This window comes from Carassius carassius, chromosome 35 (genome assembly GCF_963082965.1).
Source record: "Carassius carassius chromosome 35, fCarCar2.1, whole genome shotgun sequence".
NCBI lineage: Eukaryota > Metazoa > Chordata > Actinopteri > Cypriniformes > Cyprinidae > Carassius > Carassius carassius.
In genome coordinates this window covers 2,419,412-2,437,595 of record NC_081789.1, presented here as the reverse complement: position 1 = coordinate 2,437,595, position 18,184 = coordinate 2,419,412, and the positions used below count along the sequence as shown (strand labels likewise).

Genomic DNA, 18,184 nt, shown 5'->3' with positions numbered 1-18,184 from the left:
ATATATATATATATATATATATATATATATATATATATATATATATATATATATATATATATATATATATATATATATATATATATATATATATATGTGTGTGTGTGTGTGTGTGTGTGTGTGTGTGTGTGTGTTTTTTTCACTTTAAAATGTACAGTGAAATAGTCCAGAAATAATCACCGTTGAGTCATCATTTAAGTCAAAAATAAATCTTCCTCTAAAGGTTTGATTTTATGTTTTCCATTCAAACAGCTTTGATTCACGTCATGTTACTTTGAAAACGAACATGACCTTTAACGCGTGTGTTTTTTCACAGGCTGATTTTGATCTTAAACTACGTGCAATAAATCAAGATGGCTTCCTGATCGCCTGTGTGAATGCAACTCTCAGCTTTCATTGATCCTTTAAGAGCAGAGGACCTGTGCTTCAGCTGAGAGCAACTGTACAATCTATTACACTGTGGTAATTGCAAGTTGTTGAACTCAGATGTTAATCTTATATTACTGCATTTCAGCAAAGGAATGTTTAAGTTATTTTTGTTATTCCTCAATGTAGAGTTATGGGAAATGTACAGAGTGAGTGTCGGCGTATGTTCAGGATTTTTGATGCTGTCAGGTGATTTTTGCCCTGGTCTCAGATCGTTGCTCTTTTAAAACTATAAGAATCCATTAAAAACAAAATGCAAACAGAAAAAAAAGATGTAAAAAAGCAGTGAAAAAAAATCTAGATTCAATATTTTTTTTGTGAAAATTTTAGTGAAAAAAAAAACTTGTGACAAATAAAGGAGTTTTTTTTTTCTCCTGAAAACTACGTAAGACATTTTCAGTGAAAAGCATGATTGAAATACAGTATGAGACTGTCAATAAAATAAAGAACCATATCTTTATTATCTTTCATTTTCAAACAAGCTGGAATTTCCTTGAAAATATGATTTATTTATTTCAGGATACCTGAAATGTCCAGCTATAAAAAAAAAAAAAAAAAAAAAAAAAAAAATCCACAAATGTTAAAGATTTCCATCACAATAACACAATAACAGACTGTAATGGATTAAACTTCCTAATCGTCGGGAAGAAGGAGGCGGGAACCGGCGGACAATCAAAATGAAACTTTAATTTCAAAACAAACACAAAACAGCAAATAAAAACCAAAACACAACTAAAAGCCCAGGCCTGGTCCTCTCTCGTCCTTCACTGTCATCGCTCCAGTTTTATATCCTTCCATCTCCTCCGTGGGCCTCGAGGCCGGTGGGTCGAACAGGTGTAGCTCATCTCCAATCACTCCACCGGCCTCGCTCCCATGTCCCTCGCAGGCCGGGGGGTACCACAGACATTATGATTTACAGTGGAAATAACTCTGCGGTGGAAATTTTCCTTTCTAGAAAACCTGAAATTTACAATTAATAAAGACTGGAATGCTTTATAATAAAAAATATATTTTAATAATACCTTAAACTTAAAAATTAAAACGAAAATATTTTTTTAAATGATTCAAAATATAGTATCTCGGTGATACTAAAATAACACTGCTTGAGTTCACACACACTGAATATAAGTATTTTCACACACGTCTCACAAGTTCAAAGGTAGCACAGCGCAGTTCTGTCTGTCACCAGTAGATGGCGCCATCCTCTTCTGACCCTGTTCTGCTGCTGCACTCTCATCCTCTCACAGACAGATGCACTGCATCTACTTCATGTCCTCTTTAAAATCACTTTCGTTTGTTATATCATTCTAGATTTTGTCCCAAGAACGTATTGAAATTAAGTTAATGTATCGGCCTACTGAATGAAGAAGTGAAAAGTGGAACTTTTTTCAATTGCACAATATATTAGACACCATATTTAATTGCAAGCAACACAAGCAAATACAAAGTTTTTGCCCATTCATAATGACAGCACATACATTCATCACATACCTTCCATTCATCTGGAGTGATGAGACCTGATAATCTAGAGACATACAGTCCTAATGTACACATTAAATATGAAAGAGGCAGGTCTGGTTGAAGTGTCCGTATGCACGTGTCTTCTCTCTTCCTCAGAGATTAATCTGCCTTCTTCTCTTTTTCAAATACATTTACACATTTCACTTCATACAGACCAGGACTTCCATCGCAAAAGCCCGGAAAAATCATTGCATAATCCTTCTGAGTTATACATCACATGCTTATACTTCAGTAAACCATGCACTTTCTGAGAAAATGAAAAAGTAAACATAGCCCAGTTTGGGAAATTCATTTAGTTATTTCTGTGCTTGAAAGACGAGCTGTTTCATCATCCGTCTCGATTCGTAATACAAAAGTCAGGCTTTTATTTTATGTTGTCAAAGCATTGGCAGACAACTTTAGAAAGTTCAAAAAGAAGTTTAGAGCCACTGAAAGACATTAGACGTCTAACAAATGTTATTCCAGTGGTACTGTTAGCACAAAAAAATTATAAAGTTTATATTTGATGTGTATCTATTTTTATTATTACTTCTTTCAGAACGTTCAGAGAACATTCAAACGTAACATTCTGACAATCTTTTAAAAACTATAGAATGGAATGTTCCCTCAACATTCATATAACCAAGAAAAAACATTAAAACGTTTAGGGAACATTTCGGAAATAAAATTTTCATAACGGAAAATGTTAGTAAAATATTCTTAAACTATATTTTCTTGCTAGGTAAGCAAATGAACAAGTTAGTTGGTAAGATTATGTTAACTAAGTATATTTTTTAGCAATGCAATACAATAGTTTGCTATATTAACAGGATCAACAACTTTATAAAGCTTCAAACAGCCTTAGCAAAAGTTATCTGTATCTATATTATGACAGATGTTTCAATGGCTGATAAATGTGAACATATTTAGTCAGTACATCATTAATGTTGTTTATTTATAAACAGATAACCGAATGAATTCCTCAGGCTCACAGTAACAAAATAAAGCAATAAAAATACGACAAATGCGACCTTTGCAACGTTTTTTTTTAAAAAACGCCTTAAATTTGATTGGTTTTACAATACAGGTATTCTGGTTTTGCCGCATTTGGACAGTTATTGCTCTGAATCTGTGTGCATAATTCCCTTTAATCAAGCATATTTTGTAATCCGCTAGCATGAGAAGTTCAGTATGTTGTGTGCTGCAGCTTCATCCTGACATCCATCATTAGTCCAGGAGTGTTCCTAATGATCTGATTAAGATGTTTTACATGTTAACATTTAGGAAATAGCACCATTTGGATGCACTGAGAGATAATATTGTATATCATGGTGTGTGTTGTGATGCAACGGCCTGCAGTGCATTGTGGGATGTCTTCAGACCACGCCGCTGCTGAGGTACTCTTTCAGACTCGTTCACAGAGGATAAAGGAAACCTTTTGTTGCTGTGAAGGGTTGTTCCCTAGCAACAGGTTTGCATTCGGATGCCTAGGTAACGGTCAATAAATAACATCACTCTCAAGTTTCGGCTAGTTTGGAGACTGAGGTCTTACTCTGGAGTATATCTGTAGGCCTTTCAGAACGGGCTTTAAACCCAACCTGTAACACTTAGATGTAGTTTGCATGATAACGAATGAAACAAACCATTGCTTAAATTCACTAATGAACATATTTGACTCATAAACTGAAGTTATTTAACTTTTGGTGGTGTTCTGCAAAGATGCATGACTTGAACACTCAACAGCCATGCAAACTTTGGGAGGGAATGATAAACGGTCTAAACAGGTTATTCATTGACCCGTATAGAGACTGCAAGACCTCCTTAACCAATACATCCAGAAGTAGAGGGAGAAAGTCCCTGTGAAGATGCCAGACAGTGTTTTTTAGTTTATATGAGCAGTGAACACAGCTGGAGTTCTGTGTAGTGACTGATGAGAAGTTCTCAGAAGTGGATCAATTATAATATCCAGTATCACAGTGGAAGATGCTGGCTGGGTGCCGCGGGTCAGGTTTGTCCAGTCTGATGAGTCTGAGCTGGACGAGGAGGGTCTAACACCCTGTGATCAGCACCAGGAGATCACTGCTTAAACCAGCCCTACAGATGATTAAACCCTGCAAAATACAGCCATCATACAATATCTCTTTTGCCATCTGAAGTTAATTAACGTAGTTCTCAGTACAGTCTGTTGCATGCCACACTGAAAACTTTCTTAATGTGAAGTTTTATTAATGTTATTTTCTTTGCACCTTCATCACTAACGTCAGTTCTTTTATTTTTATTTCCCCATTTTTCATTTACTGTGTATTTTGTGTCTTTTTGTTTTTTAGTTGTTGTTAAAGTACTTGTCATATCAATAAAACACTGAACTATAAAATATCAATTACTTCAAGCGTTCTAGTGTTCTTTGGTTTTTAATTAACGCTGTCATGTTAATTTTCAAATAAATTCTTAATTTTCATTTTATATCAATAATAACAACAAAATAATAATCAGTTTTGTTTATATTTGATTAATAATGTGCATAATTATAACTGGCCAAGATTAACTATTGCTATTCATTTTATTTAATAATAATCATAGCCTATTTCTTTATTGTTTACATTTTTACTCACCATATTTTATTACTGACTATGATTATTATTTTATTAGATGTTTAATAGCAGTAGTAGTAGTTACTTATCTTAATATTATTATATTTTAATTATTAATTATTCAATCATTCTTTTTAATCTTCCTAACCATGTGGGATAATGTTCGTAGCCTACAGGTAGTTTGCCCAGATTTACATCGGCTACTATTGATATTTATATTTTTAATTAATATTTATATAACATTATTTTACATCCCATTCTCCTTTCTTTAATTACTTTGTATTTATTGTTTTGAAATATTTTTTGTGACTTCCTGTTCACATAACCCAATGTTAACACAGATAAAGTGCACTTTTATGTGTTTTTAGTATTGCTTTTGCAGTATTTGTGAAAGAGCGGAGTGTGTGTGTGTGTGTCTGCAGCTTCAGGAGCGCGCGTCCCCTTGGAGACTAGAGCAGGAGCATCACGTGACTCCGCCTTACTGATCAGCTTTAGAGAGAGAGAGAGAGAGAGAGAGAGAGCGAGCGCGCGCGGTCATGAGTGTGTTCCTCTCTCCTCCCTGAAGCATCTCAGCGTGGGGGGGAATCTGGGAGAAGTGGGGAACTCAAACGCAAAGTTGACGAACTTTGCACATCTTTTACAAACGCCATCTTGATTCCTCTCCGGAACAACTTTAGCAGCTTCTTTCTGTTCTTCTTCTCTTTCTCTCTCTCCTCAGCTCATCATCATCACTATCATCATCATGTCTCGGCGAAAGCAACCCAACCCCAACAAAGTCAAACGTAAGTCACACGGCTCTCCTAAACTCTCTCTCTTGGGCCTCTTTTGTGTGTTTATTTGAGGTTTTATCGTAACTTCGTGTTGGAGTTAGTGGGAAAGTTAAGAGGACACTTCCCACCCCCCAACTTCAGCTTCCTCGTCGCGTGAGGAGAGACCTGATGCCCAAACAACGCCATTTCTTTAAGACATCGGCTTGTTTCTGCGCACACAACTTTGTGGCTCTCGTTACTAACTTTTTAAAGCTGTTTGGAAGTAGTTTCGAGCGGTGATGGGGGTCAAAGTCTGCGGCGGTTAGCTAGCGTTAAGCTAACGCTGCGGAGCATCACCCCGATCGATGTCGACTACCAACAGTCGTTTTTGATGTGTTTAGTTCATTTAGTTCGGTTTTTTCTTCGTTTGGTCTAGTTCGACAACCACCTGTTGCGTCACAAAGTTCACAAATACAGTGTATCTCTTTAAGGATGGCCTGTTTTGGATCGCGAAGCTGCTCAGGTAGTTTCTGAGGTAACTCGAGTGAAGTAACGTCGGTTGGAAAGCGTTTCGTGATTCTGTCACATTGTTTACTCGCTGGTTTGGGACTCGTTAAGATCTGCCCCGTCAAAGTAAAGACGAAAGGTCGTTGATCTGTTGTTTCTGTAAGTTCTGTCGTACTGAACTGAAGGAATGGAGGATGGATTAGATCATGGTTGCTAGGCAGAAACTGAGGAGAGACGGAGGGAAACGTGGCAGATTCATTCAGTGCATCCTCCTCCACGGTGTCTTTAAGATGATACTCCTGCGGTTATAGTCGAGAGTATCTTGCTTTATTAGTATTTAAGCAAGGTTAGGCACAAGGCCTCTAGGGGTCATCGATAAAATACTACAACAGGATTGTTTATGAATGATACTGCATGACTAATATACATTTCAGACAAGTAGGCTAGTTTGTGGATATATTTGTTTGAGTGGAAATTATCATAATGACTAAAGACAAGTCGTATTTTCTATTGGGAAACTCTGAATTCTTGATGAAATTGGGAAGTTGTGAAGGTGCAGGTTGATTTGACATTGCGGAAATGTGTAGATAATATCATAATGTATCTATAATCTGTATTTAGAGATCAGTAAGCGGAAAGCAAGTCTGAAGCGAATGGCGTTAATCAGTTTCTTCATATTTAGTTGTGGTACCATGGATAAATAAGTTGATAGAAATTAATGTTTGAATATAGTTATTTAGGTTTATTGTTCACAATATACAGTAATTCTTATTTTTTCTTCTTTTTTTTGATTACTTCCAGGTTCTGTTTCCTTCTTGAATTTGTGATATGTCGTAGTAATAACAAAATCAATATTAAAAGGAACTAATTTTTCCATGGCAGCGATATTTCCAAAATGAAGCCGAAGCATCTAGTTTTGAGTGTCGGCAAGTAACAAGCCAACAAAAAAGAATGAGAGATTTCTTTAATCCCTTGTCTCCAGCTCCGCTCCGGACTTTCCATTGCGCTCTCCTCCAGTAAAAACCCATTCCACGCTCCGCTTCCACTTCACACTTTCAAGGTTCAAGGATTGCAAAGTCCCAGTACTGCTCAACCAATCACATTAGATGACCAAAACTAGTTTTGGGGTCGTGGCAAATAAAGAAGTTTCCTCTAGCCTTTTTTTTTTAAAGACCGGGAAGAGAGGATTGATCTGGATGAGCAGTTCACATTCCATTAGGAAACTCGACCCTGGAGACGAGCAGAGTCTACACGGACATCATCTCTGTCTCTAAATATAAGATCTTATGCCATCCCTAAAAATAAAATCCCCACCTGATGTATTTACTAAGCACATTTTGTGTGCTTTTCTCTCAAATCAGTGATGTCAGAGTTTGGATGAGACCGGACGTGTTATGAGTAGGACCATACGGAGGTCTTAAAGGATAAGCTTGATGGTGTTGTGGCTAAAGAAGGAGGATGTTTCCTTGTAGTTTTGTTTGTTTCCTCTTTGGCTAAGGCTAATAGGAAAGATTGCTCTCATATTTGTTCTTTTTTATTTTTTAATGGCACAATCTAGAGATTCTAATGCATGCAGGTGTATAAACATATATATTTTTTGAGTTTATGAAGTGTCTAGTGTTTTTATATGCAGTATGTATTGAGTTAAAGCCCACAGGAAACCGATATAGATGCTAAACTGTCAGGAAAGTTTATACTTTATTCTACTTTAGCTACCAGTGAATAAAAACCAATGTATTTTTCATTTGGTGTTTTTAAATGCATTTAGATGTTTCATACCGAATGCATTGTTCATGCATTCTCAAACATTTGGAAATCTGGTGTCCAGTCCCCCTTGGGATTTTTTTCTAGTGCTAATTAAAAGTATATCACCCTCCCTCGCGTCTCAGTGAGAGTCCTGGGTATTGACATTATCTAAATTCATTATAGTAATTCCCAAGATACCTACACAGCAGGCCTCGGTTGTGTCTGCCAAATGATAAACACTTTACAGCTCTGCTTTGCATCACTGACGTTCTCAGATTTACATTTCATTTTATTTGATTTTCAATCTTGGATTGAACCGTCCTACTTGAAATGCCTTGTGAATAATTGATTCCAGTTCCAATTGCACAAGGTGCATGTGAAATATCACATCTTGTATAGGTACTAATGTTATACCTGGTTTATGCATTCTTCATCCATACATACAAGACGTTTTGCTGCGCATTTTAGTGTTTTTAATGCTATTGAAGTCTAAATGAGACCTGATAGAGAAAATGAGCAACCTGATGGAAAGGGACCTGCTTTTGGCCCTAGGGCATGATGGGTTGGCCCTTTGGCTCCCAAGATATATTTAGCCTGCCTTTTTTTAGATAAGATTATATTCCATCCCTCCGTGAGGCATATAGCAGAGACAGGAACACAGCGGGGGAACAGCTTTGAGTGAGAGATGGAGGAAAAAGAGCCCTAAGGTGTATTTCACAAGTTGTTTTCACAAATCAGGAGTTTATCCATAAAAAAATTAGGACTCTGTTTTAATTAACTTGCTTGTAAAGAACTGGATATTCAGTTGCACCATCTCATTCAAGAATGACAGCAATTAGTTAGAGATGCAGAGTTGTGGGTTTAATTGTTGTAGGGGTGTGTTGATTTCATTAGCACACAGATTAACTGGTGTTTTATTAAAACGAGTGGTTTATTTCGGAGCGACACAGGTGTGCTTCTGTCTGGAGGTCTGTACTAGAATAGTGTTGGGTGCTGACACTTCAGCCTCGGCTATATCTGTGGTTGTCCTGCTTGAAGTCCCTCATTGCCTACTGTTTGTTAACGCAGTAAGAAGAATGCAGACTTTTCATGAATGCTGCTTTACCACCTCCTTCTCACCGCGGCTCATTATTGTTAAACAGCCTAGATGTGTCATATATGGGATTGAAGGCTTAACCTCAAAAATTCAACCAATCCTCTCTGACTGCAGGAGTTGTCTTGGCCCACACAGGCAGCACTTATCTTTGGCTGTGAAAACATGAAAAACACGTTTGGTTCAGAAATAGTGAAGCTGCTGAAGAGCTAGCAGATGATTGTTTAGATGAAAGTGATTGTTCATCTTGCTTTTAAACTCTGCTGTAGGATTGTTAAGAAGCACTGACCCAATCATCTGCCATGTTAACTAGTCCTCAGGCTAATGGGACATAAGGCTGAAGCCCGTCTTATCACCTTTCCCCGCTTCTCCCCCGAGTCGCTCCAACCAGCAAATAATGTTGTATTTGCCAAGAGTTCAAAGTCTAACCCAACGGCTATCACCGATGTGAAAGAATGTCACAAAGGAGGAGAGGACAGGGCAGGGAAGGGAAAAAAGGGAGCTGTAGCAAGCTGAGAAGAGGAGATGAGAGGAAAGACAGGAAGTGAAACTCGCCTCTTCTCTGAGGTGGAGGGGGAAGAGATGAAGGAAGTGTTCGAACAATAGCGAGTTAGTTGCACGACTGTTTTCCCTCTCTTGAGATTCAGACAGCTCAACGGATACAGTGCAAAAAAGGCTTAGTATTTTAGTCTTGTTTGTAGATTAAGATGCTTTTACTAGATGCAAGATATTTAGTCTAATTTGAGTGTAAAACAAGATTATTTGACTTACCCCACTGGCAGATAATTTTACTTATTTTAAACAAAATGGATTAATTTTGTTTGTTTTTTTGCCCCGCTTGGAAACAATACTTAATATCTAATGTAGTTTTGCTTATGTAGTAAATGCATCTTAATTTAGGAATCTTTAGATATTTTTTTAGACAAAGATACTAAGACAAAAATACTAAGATATCATTTTTTTGCAGTGTAGTTTGACTACACTAGCCTCACTTTTATAACTTTTTTTTTCTCTTGTTGTTTCCTCAAGATAAGTGTTTAAATCTGATGTACGGCTCATTCTCTCTCTCTCTCTCTCTCTCTCTCTCTTGCTGACTAAACAGTTTTGGCAGCTGGCAGTTGCTCGCAGGATTTGCGATATCTTCTGGAGGCTGGGACGAGGGGGAGGGTGGTACTCGCAGGCAGCACTTGTTGCTCAGTGGAGCTGGCTGAGAGAGAAAAAGAGAGAGGGAGGGAGGGAGGGAAGAAAGGGTGGAACAGACAAGACGCGAATGGTTGCAGAAAGAAAAAGACAGGCCAGCAGCATCGCACAACCAGTTTCTTTCTAATTACGTGTGAGGGAGAGAGCAAGCTAATGATACAGTTGCAGTAATCGTCATATTGAGCTGGAGTTGGGATGCTGTGCATCCCAAAAAGGGTAGCTTCGTCGCACGTTCTGATTTTGAAGACATGCAGACAGGCCTTTGTGTAAACAGTGCATATCTGGTGTTCTTATATCAGGTGCTAAACAAGGGCCAAGAGGTGTTTGTTTGCTCCTGTCTGCTCCGCTGGTCTGCCACTGGACGGGTAACAAATATAGACCGCCAGGATGAGCTGCCCTAATGACATGTTACCTGGCGGCCGCAGTGCATGATGGGAAAAGATGTAATCCTGGGATGCAGCTTGGCAAACATGTTGACCACATGTTGAGCAGATCTGTTTATGGTCATTATTGTGTTGCTCCTTTACACTCTGGAAGATGGGTAAATATTAACATTTAGACAATATGTTTTTCATATTAAATGTTAATTTATATGGTCATTGTACTAAAGTAAATAATGAAAATATAAAATGTTTTTTACATGTATTTTTTAAAAACAGGATTACGGAAATTATGGAAACAGAAACTAGGGCTGGGCGATATATCGAATATTAGCGATAACATCGGAATAATTTTGACGACGATGTACAATTTGAATATATTGGGAATATCGAATATTTCAAATTCAAGCATACTTTCCCAAAAGAATGCGCCGAATGTCCAAAAAAGGAACCTGTAACTGCTGACTGCTCTACGCCCCTCTACTACGAGAGCTGTAATGATAGCGGTTGCCAGATAACAAGAGTTTAAATCTCCCAATCAGAGCTCCACTGTTACAAGGATACATTTTCTGCCCGGTGTTTGCTTATTTTAAGCAATCTGGCAACCATGCGCACGTGCTCACTCCTCATTGCGGAAGAGCCGCCGACGATAATCTGAAAACACTAACAAGCTGGAATTGAGCGATCTAATCAAAGCGTCGTTCAGCCGGTCTGTGTTCTGTCGTGAGATCTCAACTGTATTGTTTGCGTTTGTGATCGCAAAATAAATGCACTTACTCGACCGCTGATGTTTGAATAGAGAAACATAGGCTATGGCCATTTGGAATTACTATTGGGGAATTTCACTGATATGTTTACCAGTTTCCATAATATAGACAGAGAGAATGCAAAAGTCTTTGGTATTCATTTATATATATTTATATATAAGAAATAGCTATGTGCTTCACCAACTAGCTCCCCATCTAAGAGGGTTTTTAGTGTCAGTAGGAACATAGTTTCATGCCACAGAGCTTCTCTTAAAACCACAGACAGTTGACAGACTTGTGTTCTTAGCTTAAAAACTTGTTAAAATTTTTTTAATAAAATACTTATCCCAGTTGCATAGTTTAAATTGTGAATTGCATGCACTAAAAAGAAGAATGCACTTTCTGTAACTGTTACTTAATTTGCACTGCTTCAGTTACATATAGGCCTACATGTATTCATTTAATAAAAAGCAGTAAGTGATCTCTTGGTCTAGATTTTTTAACTGCTTAAATTAGCTGTTTAATCTAAATAGTTTTTTTTTTTTTTAATGGGCAAAAGAAAATCATGTTTTATTTTTTATTATTTAAATGCAAATGCAAACATATCGAGATATATATTGAATATCGTAAAAATTTTGACAATATCGAGATATCATTTTTTTTTGTATATCGCCCAGCCCTAACAGAAACTGATGTGTGATGTCTGACTTGACAAGCAGATACATTCCTTTTTTTATTTTATAAATTCAACACTTTAAAATCTTTAATTAAAAAAAAACATATCCCCAACTTGTTTACCCTTGTAAAGCCATGCTTTAAATTTTGTGGTGTGAGATGTGGAATTATTAACAGATAGTAACATGAGCAAAAACCTAAAACACCTAGTGATGAACCTAAATTTATTGGCTGAAATGGCCAAAAAAGTTGTGAAGGTTCAAAATCAGTTTAATCAGCACTTCTCTAAAGATATTAGGGCTGCAACTAACGATTATTTTGATAATCGATTAATCTGCCGATTATTTTTAAGATTAATCGGTTTATGTACTTATATTTTAGTTTTGCCCATTTTCCCCCCAAGTAAATTATTCATAAAGGGTCTTTATTAGGGCTGTAGCTATCGAATATTTTAGTAATCGAGTATTCTACCAAAAATTCCATCGATTAAATCAAATAATCGGATAAAATGTGTTTTTGCTTAATTAAAGTGCAATATTAATTATGCAAGAGCAAATCAGACTCCTGGGTCTCTTTTTAAATGCATAGAATGCAATGCATACATCAAAAATAAACATTTAATTATTACCCATTGTTTCTCTGTCTGTACTTGTACTGTGAACAATGACAAGAAAGTTGACAGATGAATTAAGTGCATTTAAGTGCCATTTTAAGTGGGGTTTTAAATAAAGCATTTTCTGAGATGCACATTAAACACACAAAACATGAATTTAATTTATCTTTTAATTATAGAGAATTTACTTAACTTTTTGGGAAACAAAGGGGATTTACTATAAAAAAATAAAACATGGAAGAAATTTTGTGTGATTTTAAAACGTAAAAAAAAAATGTTAGATTTTTTTTGTAGTTGGCTTTGTACATTCTGCTGAACAATAGTCTTTAACCAAACTTTTATTTTGATGGGTTGGCGTACCTTTACAGTTCTGTGTATGTGATGTGACGCTAGTTTTACTCAAATCAAACGGTCAAATGCTCATGAAGTGACTGTCAGAGCAGTTCTGGAGATGTTGTTCATGTGTTCACGTCTTATTTAGTAAGACAGAAGACGCTGAAATCACCGGAGCGCCACACGCGCTTCCGTGTGTTTAATGAATGAAGACGCGCTTCTGCTCCATTCATTAACAGAGACACGCAGAACATGCAGGATTCATATTTAAACAGACTATTCCGGGTTAATATTTACAGATATTAGTCCATATCGTGATTTGATGTAAGTGCAATGACCTATTTTTGAGGAATTCATTCAAAATTTGGCAAATTCCGTGCCATTCCGCGGTTAACTGTAAATTCCGTTTTTATGACTGGATTCCGCGATTCCCGCCACGTTTTCTGCATTGGGGAAATCATACGGCCCTAGTTGTGGTATGCCAGCTCTATCTTGCAACGGACACACACCACGACGTTCTCTTTACGTTTGCCTGCGCCCTCAGAGTAACACACTGCTGACTCCTTGCAGTATGAGATCTCGGACTCAGCGCTTGTGTCTCCTTCCGCTTTGTGGGTGACGTAAACGCTTTGTCACATTAAAAAACATCATTGTGAAAGAACCTGACATGAGATTTAAAATAAATGAAAAGAGGCTTCGAGGCAGAGGAATTTGCCTCGATCCTTTTTTGTAATCGAGTTACTCGAGCTACTCGAGGAATCGTTTCCGCCCTAATCTTTATCATTCAACATAGACTTTTTAGAGATTTTAACCATTTTGCTTTGTCATATCCTCATCAAAAGTATACCTGGAGTTGTGTTTTATTATGTGTTAGTAATCCTTTGTCGAACTCTTCTGCAATGAAACACTGACCCATATGTACTCTAGCAAAATTCACAAGGAGATTTCAAATAATGTTTTCACCATGGCAGTCCTTAGGGCTCCTAAAGTAGTTCAACATCCCGAACAAAGCTTATTAAGGAATCTTTCAGAACATATTTTCACGAAGAATAAGAATAAAACAGAATAAAATTGCAGTACATAGCATTTTATTCTTTTTTTCCTGTAAACACACAGCTTATACCTGGTAAACAGCTTTATAGCTTATGCTTTGAAATTGTAAACAATCCTTCGAATAAAGTGCCAATGGCATGAAACCTGAATGGAACTCACAATTTAAAGTAAAATCCATCAGAAGGTTGTCCAGAAAAAAATCAAACACACACAAAAAACCTGCTGTGTGAAAAAGAACAGTGCATACTTAGAAACAAAGTGCATTTCAAATACATTTTAACATTTACCTCTCTCATTCAGTCATAATTAGGCTGCAAGACTGAAGTATGAACTGGTAAATGACAAACTGATCACAGAACATGTTTGTAAAGCTTTAAATGTTAACTGTTAAAAAGCAATGTTATCAGCTTTTACGACTAAACATTTGCATATAACAACATTATACTGGAGAATATGCACAAATAGTGTAAACAGTTAAACAGTTAAATAACAGTTAAACAGTTCAGTAGTGCAGAGTTTTCAGGTTACTCTTCTTTTTTGAAGGCTCAAAGTAAAGTAATCCCACACTTTGGATGACTTCGTTCGATTACTTTTTTCTTTTTCTTTCTCGAGCTTACTCCACTGCTGTCTGCCTCCACCATCTCACTGAATGCTGCAGAGACGCTGTTCGGGAAGCATGTGACATAAAACGAGGCCAACTATTGGCTATTCGCTACTTCTCCTGCTGTACTGGCTGAGTAAAACCTCCAGTGGCTCATTACTGCCACACTTTGGTCACCGCAGATTTGAAATATGCACAAAAGGAGCCGCTTACGGCAAATAAAAGTTATTTAGCAACTAATCGATGACTAAATTAGTTGACAACTATTTTAATAATCGATTTTATTCGATTAAATCGATTCGTTGTTTCAGCTCTAAAAGATATGCATTTTGACTGAATGCACTAGAATTATCCTTATTACCAAATTTAATAAAACATTTTTGGCCAAATAAAAAAATTCAGTAAAAACTAAATTCACTGCATCACGACACCATGGCATAGCAGTGAGTTTTGCACTTCTTCACTAAAGTGCAGTGCCATGTGTTGCATTAAAACGTTTCAGTCCATCCCTGGTTCTTTTTGGAAGTCCCTCATGTTTGAACTCAAGTAATCAAGCGTCCCTATCACTGTTTATGCAGTGATGGATAAGAAACAGATAATTCAAGTGCATAACAACATTCCCAGTCACCCCCCCCCCCCCCCCCTTTTAAAAACTGAATCTTACACATTCCCATTTGCATCCAAACACACACACATACACACACACACACAATCTCCTGCCATCTCTGCTCATGAGCTGAAAAGGTACAGTTGTTTGTTCAGCAAACACAGGACACACCTCGTATCCACAGAGACTGGAGCGCATGCCCCTAGTCCTGCTGAACCTCAGGCTTGTAAAGAAGTCAGACACACACCTTCTTGCAATCTCTTGTGCAAACACATGGGCCTCCACCTGAGAGAGAGCATCCTTTGCACAGCTGCTATGAGTGTAGGGGGGCAGGGAGGATGAGATTACTGGAATGGCCTTGGGATTGAGGCGGAGACACGCAGAGTGAGGGAAGTCAAGGAAGGGAGGAAGAACTCAAGGCTTTAAAACTCCACCAGCATTCCCGGTTCACACTTTCTTTAATAAAACTAATCTTGGACTCTCGAGGTCATACAAAACGGTTGGTCACATTTGACTTTGAAACCGCCATTTCCACCAGACATTTCCAGACAGGATGGTCTGACTAAGATGCGTGTCAGTGTTATTAAGCAAGCATCGATACTGAAGAGTTCTTTTTGAAAACCACACCCGGTCCACTCGGAAAAATCCCCAGAATCAATCCTAAAACCTTGACAGAATCATCACACTCCTCCATGACAGACATTTTGAAATAGCACCAGGACACACTCCTTCTGTTTAGGGACATCAGCATTAGAAAAGATAGGAGATGCTGATATGCTGGCTACTGTTTCCAAAATAAATGCGTCTTTGCGATGGATCCGGCTGAAATGATGTGCGAGGGGGTTGGGTCAGAGAGGTCTAGGGCGCTCAAGCCCAGTTTTTGGGCTGCGAAAGGTGAAAGGTAAAGGTGTGTCTGCTTCGCTGGTGTGGGGTTAATGGTACACCGTCTAGCTCCCACGGGAAACAAGGAGTCAATGGGGCAGGCTCTGCTGACGCGCCCCTGAGGAGACGCCACAAAAGACAGCGAGCAGGGTTCATTCTTCTTCTGAAACCTGGCCTTTAGCATCAGGGGCTGTGTACACAATGAGCAGACAGAAACACTGCCCTCCTTCAACACCTACTTCACAGGGAGCCTGCACGCTTGGATGTTTCTGAGGGACCCACCCAGAAGACGTGTTAAAAACCATGAAGATGAATCAGGAATGTAAAAGTTCCAATCTACCAATCTCCAAAAATAAGACGATATATTTAGAAACCCGTTTTATGACCATCAGGGATTTTCTGCAATTCTTGGTGTTCCTAAATTAGAACTTATTAAAACTTTCTTTTGCTTAGACATTTTATGAGTTTTTCATGAGATTCACTCACCAAGTGAACAAACCCTAAACCATCTCTCAGAATTTGGGAACCAGTCTTATTGTAGGGCCCTATGATGCGGATGGAATCACGGAATCCAGTCATAAAAACGGAATGTACTGTATAAAGCGGAATGTCACGGAATCTGCTATATTTTGGATGGATAAATTAAAAGTAGGTCAGTACAGTTAAATGAAAACAAAATATGGACTAGTGTCTGTGAATATTATGCCACAGAAAACCATTTAAATATGAATCCTGTGTTCTGTGCGTCTCTTTGTGAATGAGTGGCGCAGATGCATTGTTTCGTTTACAACACACAATCGTGTTTACAGTCTCTGCCTCAGTTATATGAGTACGTGAACACATAAACATATTCTCTAGAGTCACTTCATGAGCATTTTACCATTTCTTCTGAGAAAAACTATTGTCATATTATATGCAAACAGAAACTTAAAACAGAAAACAGAAACTTATCATGTAATGATGGTATTATTAATACTTATAATAATTATTAAAAACATTTTTTTAGGAATGTTTAACCCCACCCCCCCACCCAAAAAAATAAATAAATTAAAAGATTACCAGAATTTATTTGGCAGAAAAATGTAAATTCATAACACAGTATTTCTAGTGATAAAAGAAATAAATATATAAACAAAAAATAGTTATAAAAAAAAAACTTTTTTTATTATATAAAATCAATTAATTAGAGATGCTTTTGATTATTACACCTTAATGAAACCATTAAAATGGAATCCAGACAAATAATAACAAATAATTTGCTAAATAAAATAAAAAAATACAAAACTGAAAAAAAAAAAACATTTCATAGGGCCTTAAAAGTGTATTTTATTTATTTTTTTGCGTTTAAGAATTTTCTTTTAAATTGTAAGTTTCGTGATTTCAACTAATTGAAAGACATGCTATTTGATTCCTAAAAATGTAATTTAACCATTAAAACAGTCTAGAACATTTTCATGAAAAAAAACAACAACCTTCAAACAACTGTTTGTGTGAATGCAGTATAATCCGACCTGTCTGTGCCTGTCAATGAGATTATAAGAGGGGATGAGTGGTAACTTCCACATGTCAAAGCATCTTCATTATAGTTAGTCATCAGAGAACCATGTGGACACATCTACTATCCATCTGGAGCATCTCACAAAACTCATCTATCCAAGGAGTGTTATCATTAACCAGGGAGTTAGGACTCCACTTGTGAACTTTGTTACAAAGTGCTGCGGGAGAAGTAGAGCAGAGGCAATAATAAACTTAATCAGAGATAAAAGAAGATAACCAGGCTGTTGATTGGCTCATGGGAAGACCAGATCAAGGGTCCGTATGAAAGTACAGACTTTACAAAATGCACGTCAGGACTCTGACAAAATGGCTGCTTCACTCATCCTCACAGGTTATGGTTACTACAAGCCTGTATTTTGTGGTTGTGCAAGTTGAAATTGATGAGTTTAGGAATTACATAAACCTTTTGAATCTCATGCAGATATTCACAGACAGTCCAAATCTGCAGCACATCAAGCTCAAAAACATAAAACATCCTCATTTTAATGAAGAGTCCTTCATGCGCCCTTGGTGTTTGATGTGCAAAACGCCTGTTTTGTCTCAATCAGTGTTGTGTAACTAGTCATAAAGTGGGAAGTGTCCCTGTAATGTCTTCTCCTAGATTGCGCTCAATTCATTCTGCCATAATCTTTGAGGAAGGCTGCTGAGAAGTTATGGTAAAAGTTACAAAGAAGTTGACCACCTTATAGAAAACTAGATTATTCTCGCAAGATTTGTTGCACTTTTGTGTTGTTTTGGCTTATAGATCACCATAGATTTGATCCCAGACTTCAGGTGTTACTTCATTTAAATCCTCTCCTGATGATGTCAGGATGGTGTTTGGTCACTTTCGAGCCGCACGCCTGTGTTTGAGATTCAACCTCGTGTTTCATTGCTTGCTAAGGAAATGGCCTATCCCACAAGGCTATGTGTGAGTCTGTTAAAC

At 37.4% G+C, this 18,184-nt stretch overlaps 1 protein-coding gene across 2 annotated transcripts in view; it reads left to right on the top strand.

The window, feature by feature from the left end:
- The first annotated feature begins 5,005 nt into the window (after positions 1-5,005).
- LOC132115867 (ras-responsive element-binding protein 1-like) overlaps positions 5,006-18,184 on the top strand; it is a 50,999-nt gene continuing 37,820 nt past the window's right edge. For both annotated transcript variants that reach the window (XM_059524258.1, XM_059524259.1), the window contains exon 1: positions 5,006-5,299. In XM_059524258.1, the coding sequence (XP_059380241.1) occupies positions 5,260-5,299 (40 nt within the window). In that variant the 5' untranslated portion in view covers positions 5,006-5,259. The remainder of the gene's footprint in view (positions 5,300-18,184) is intronic.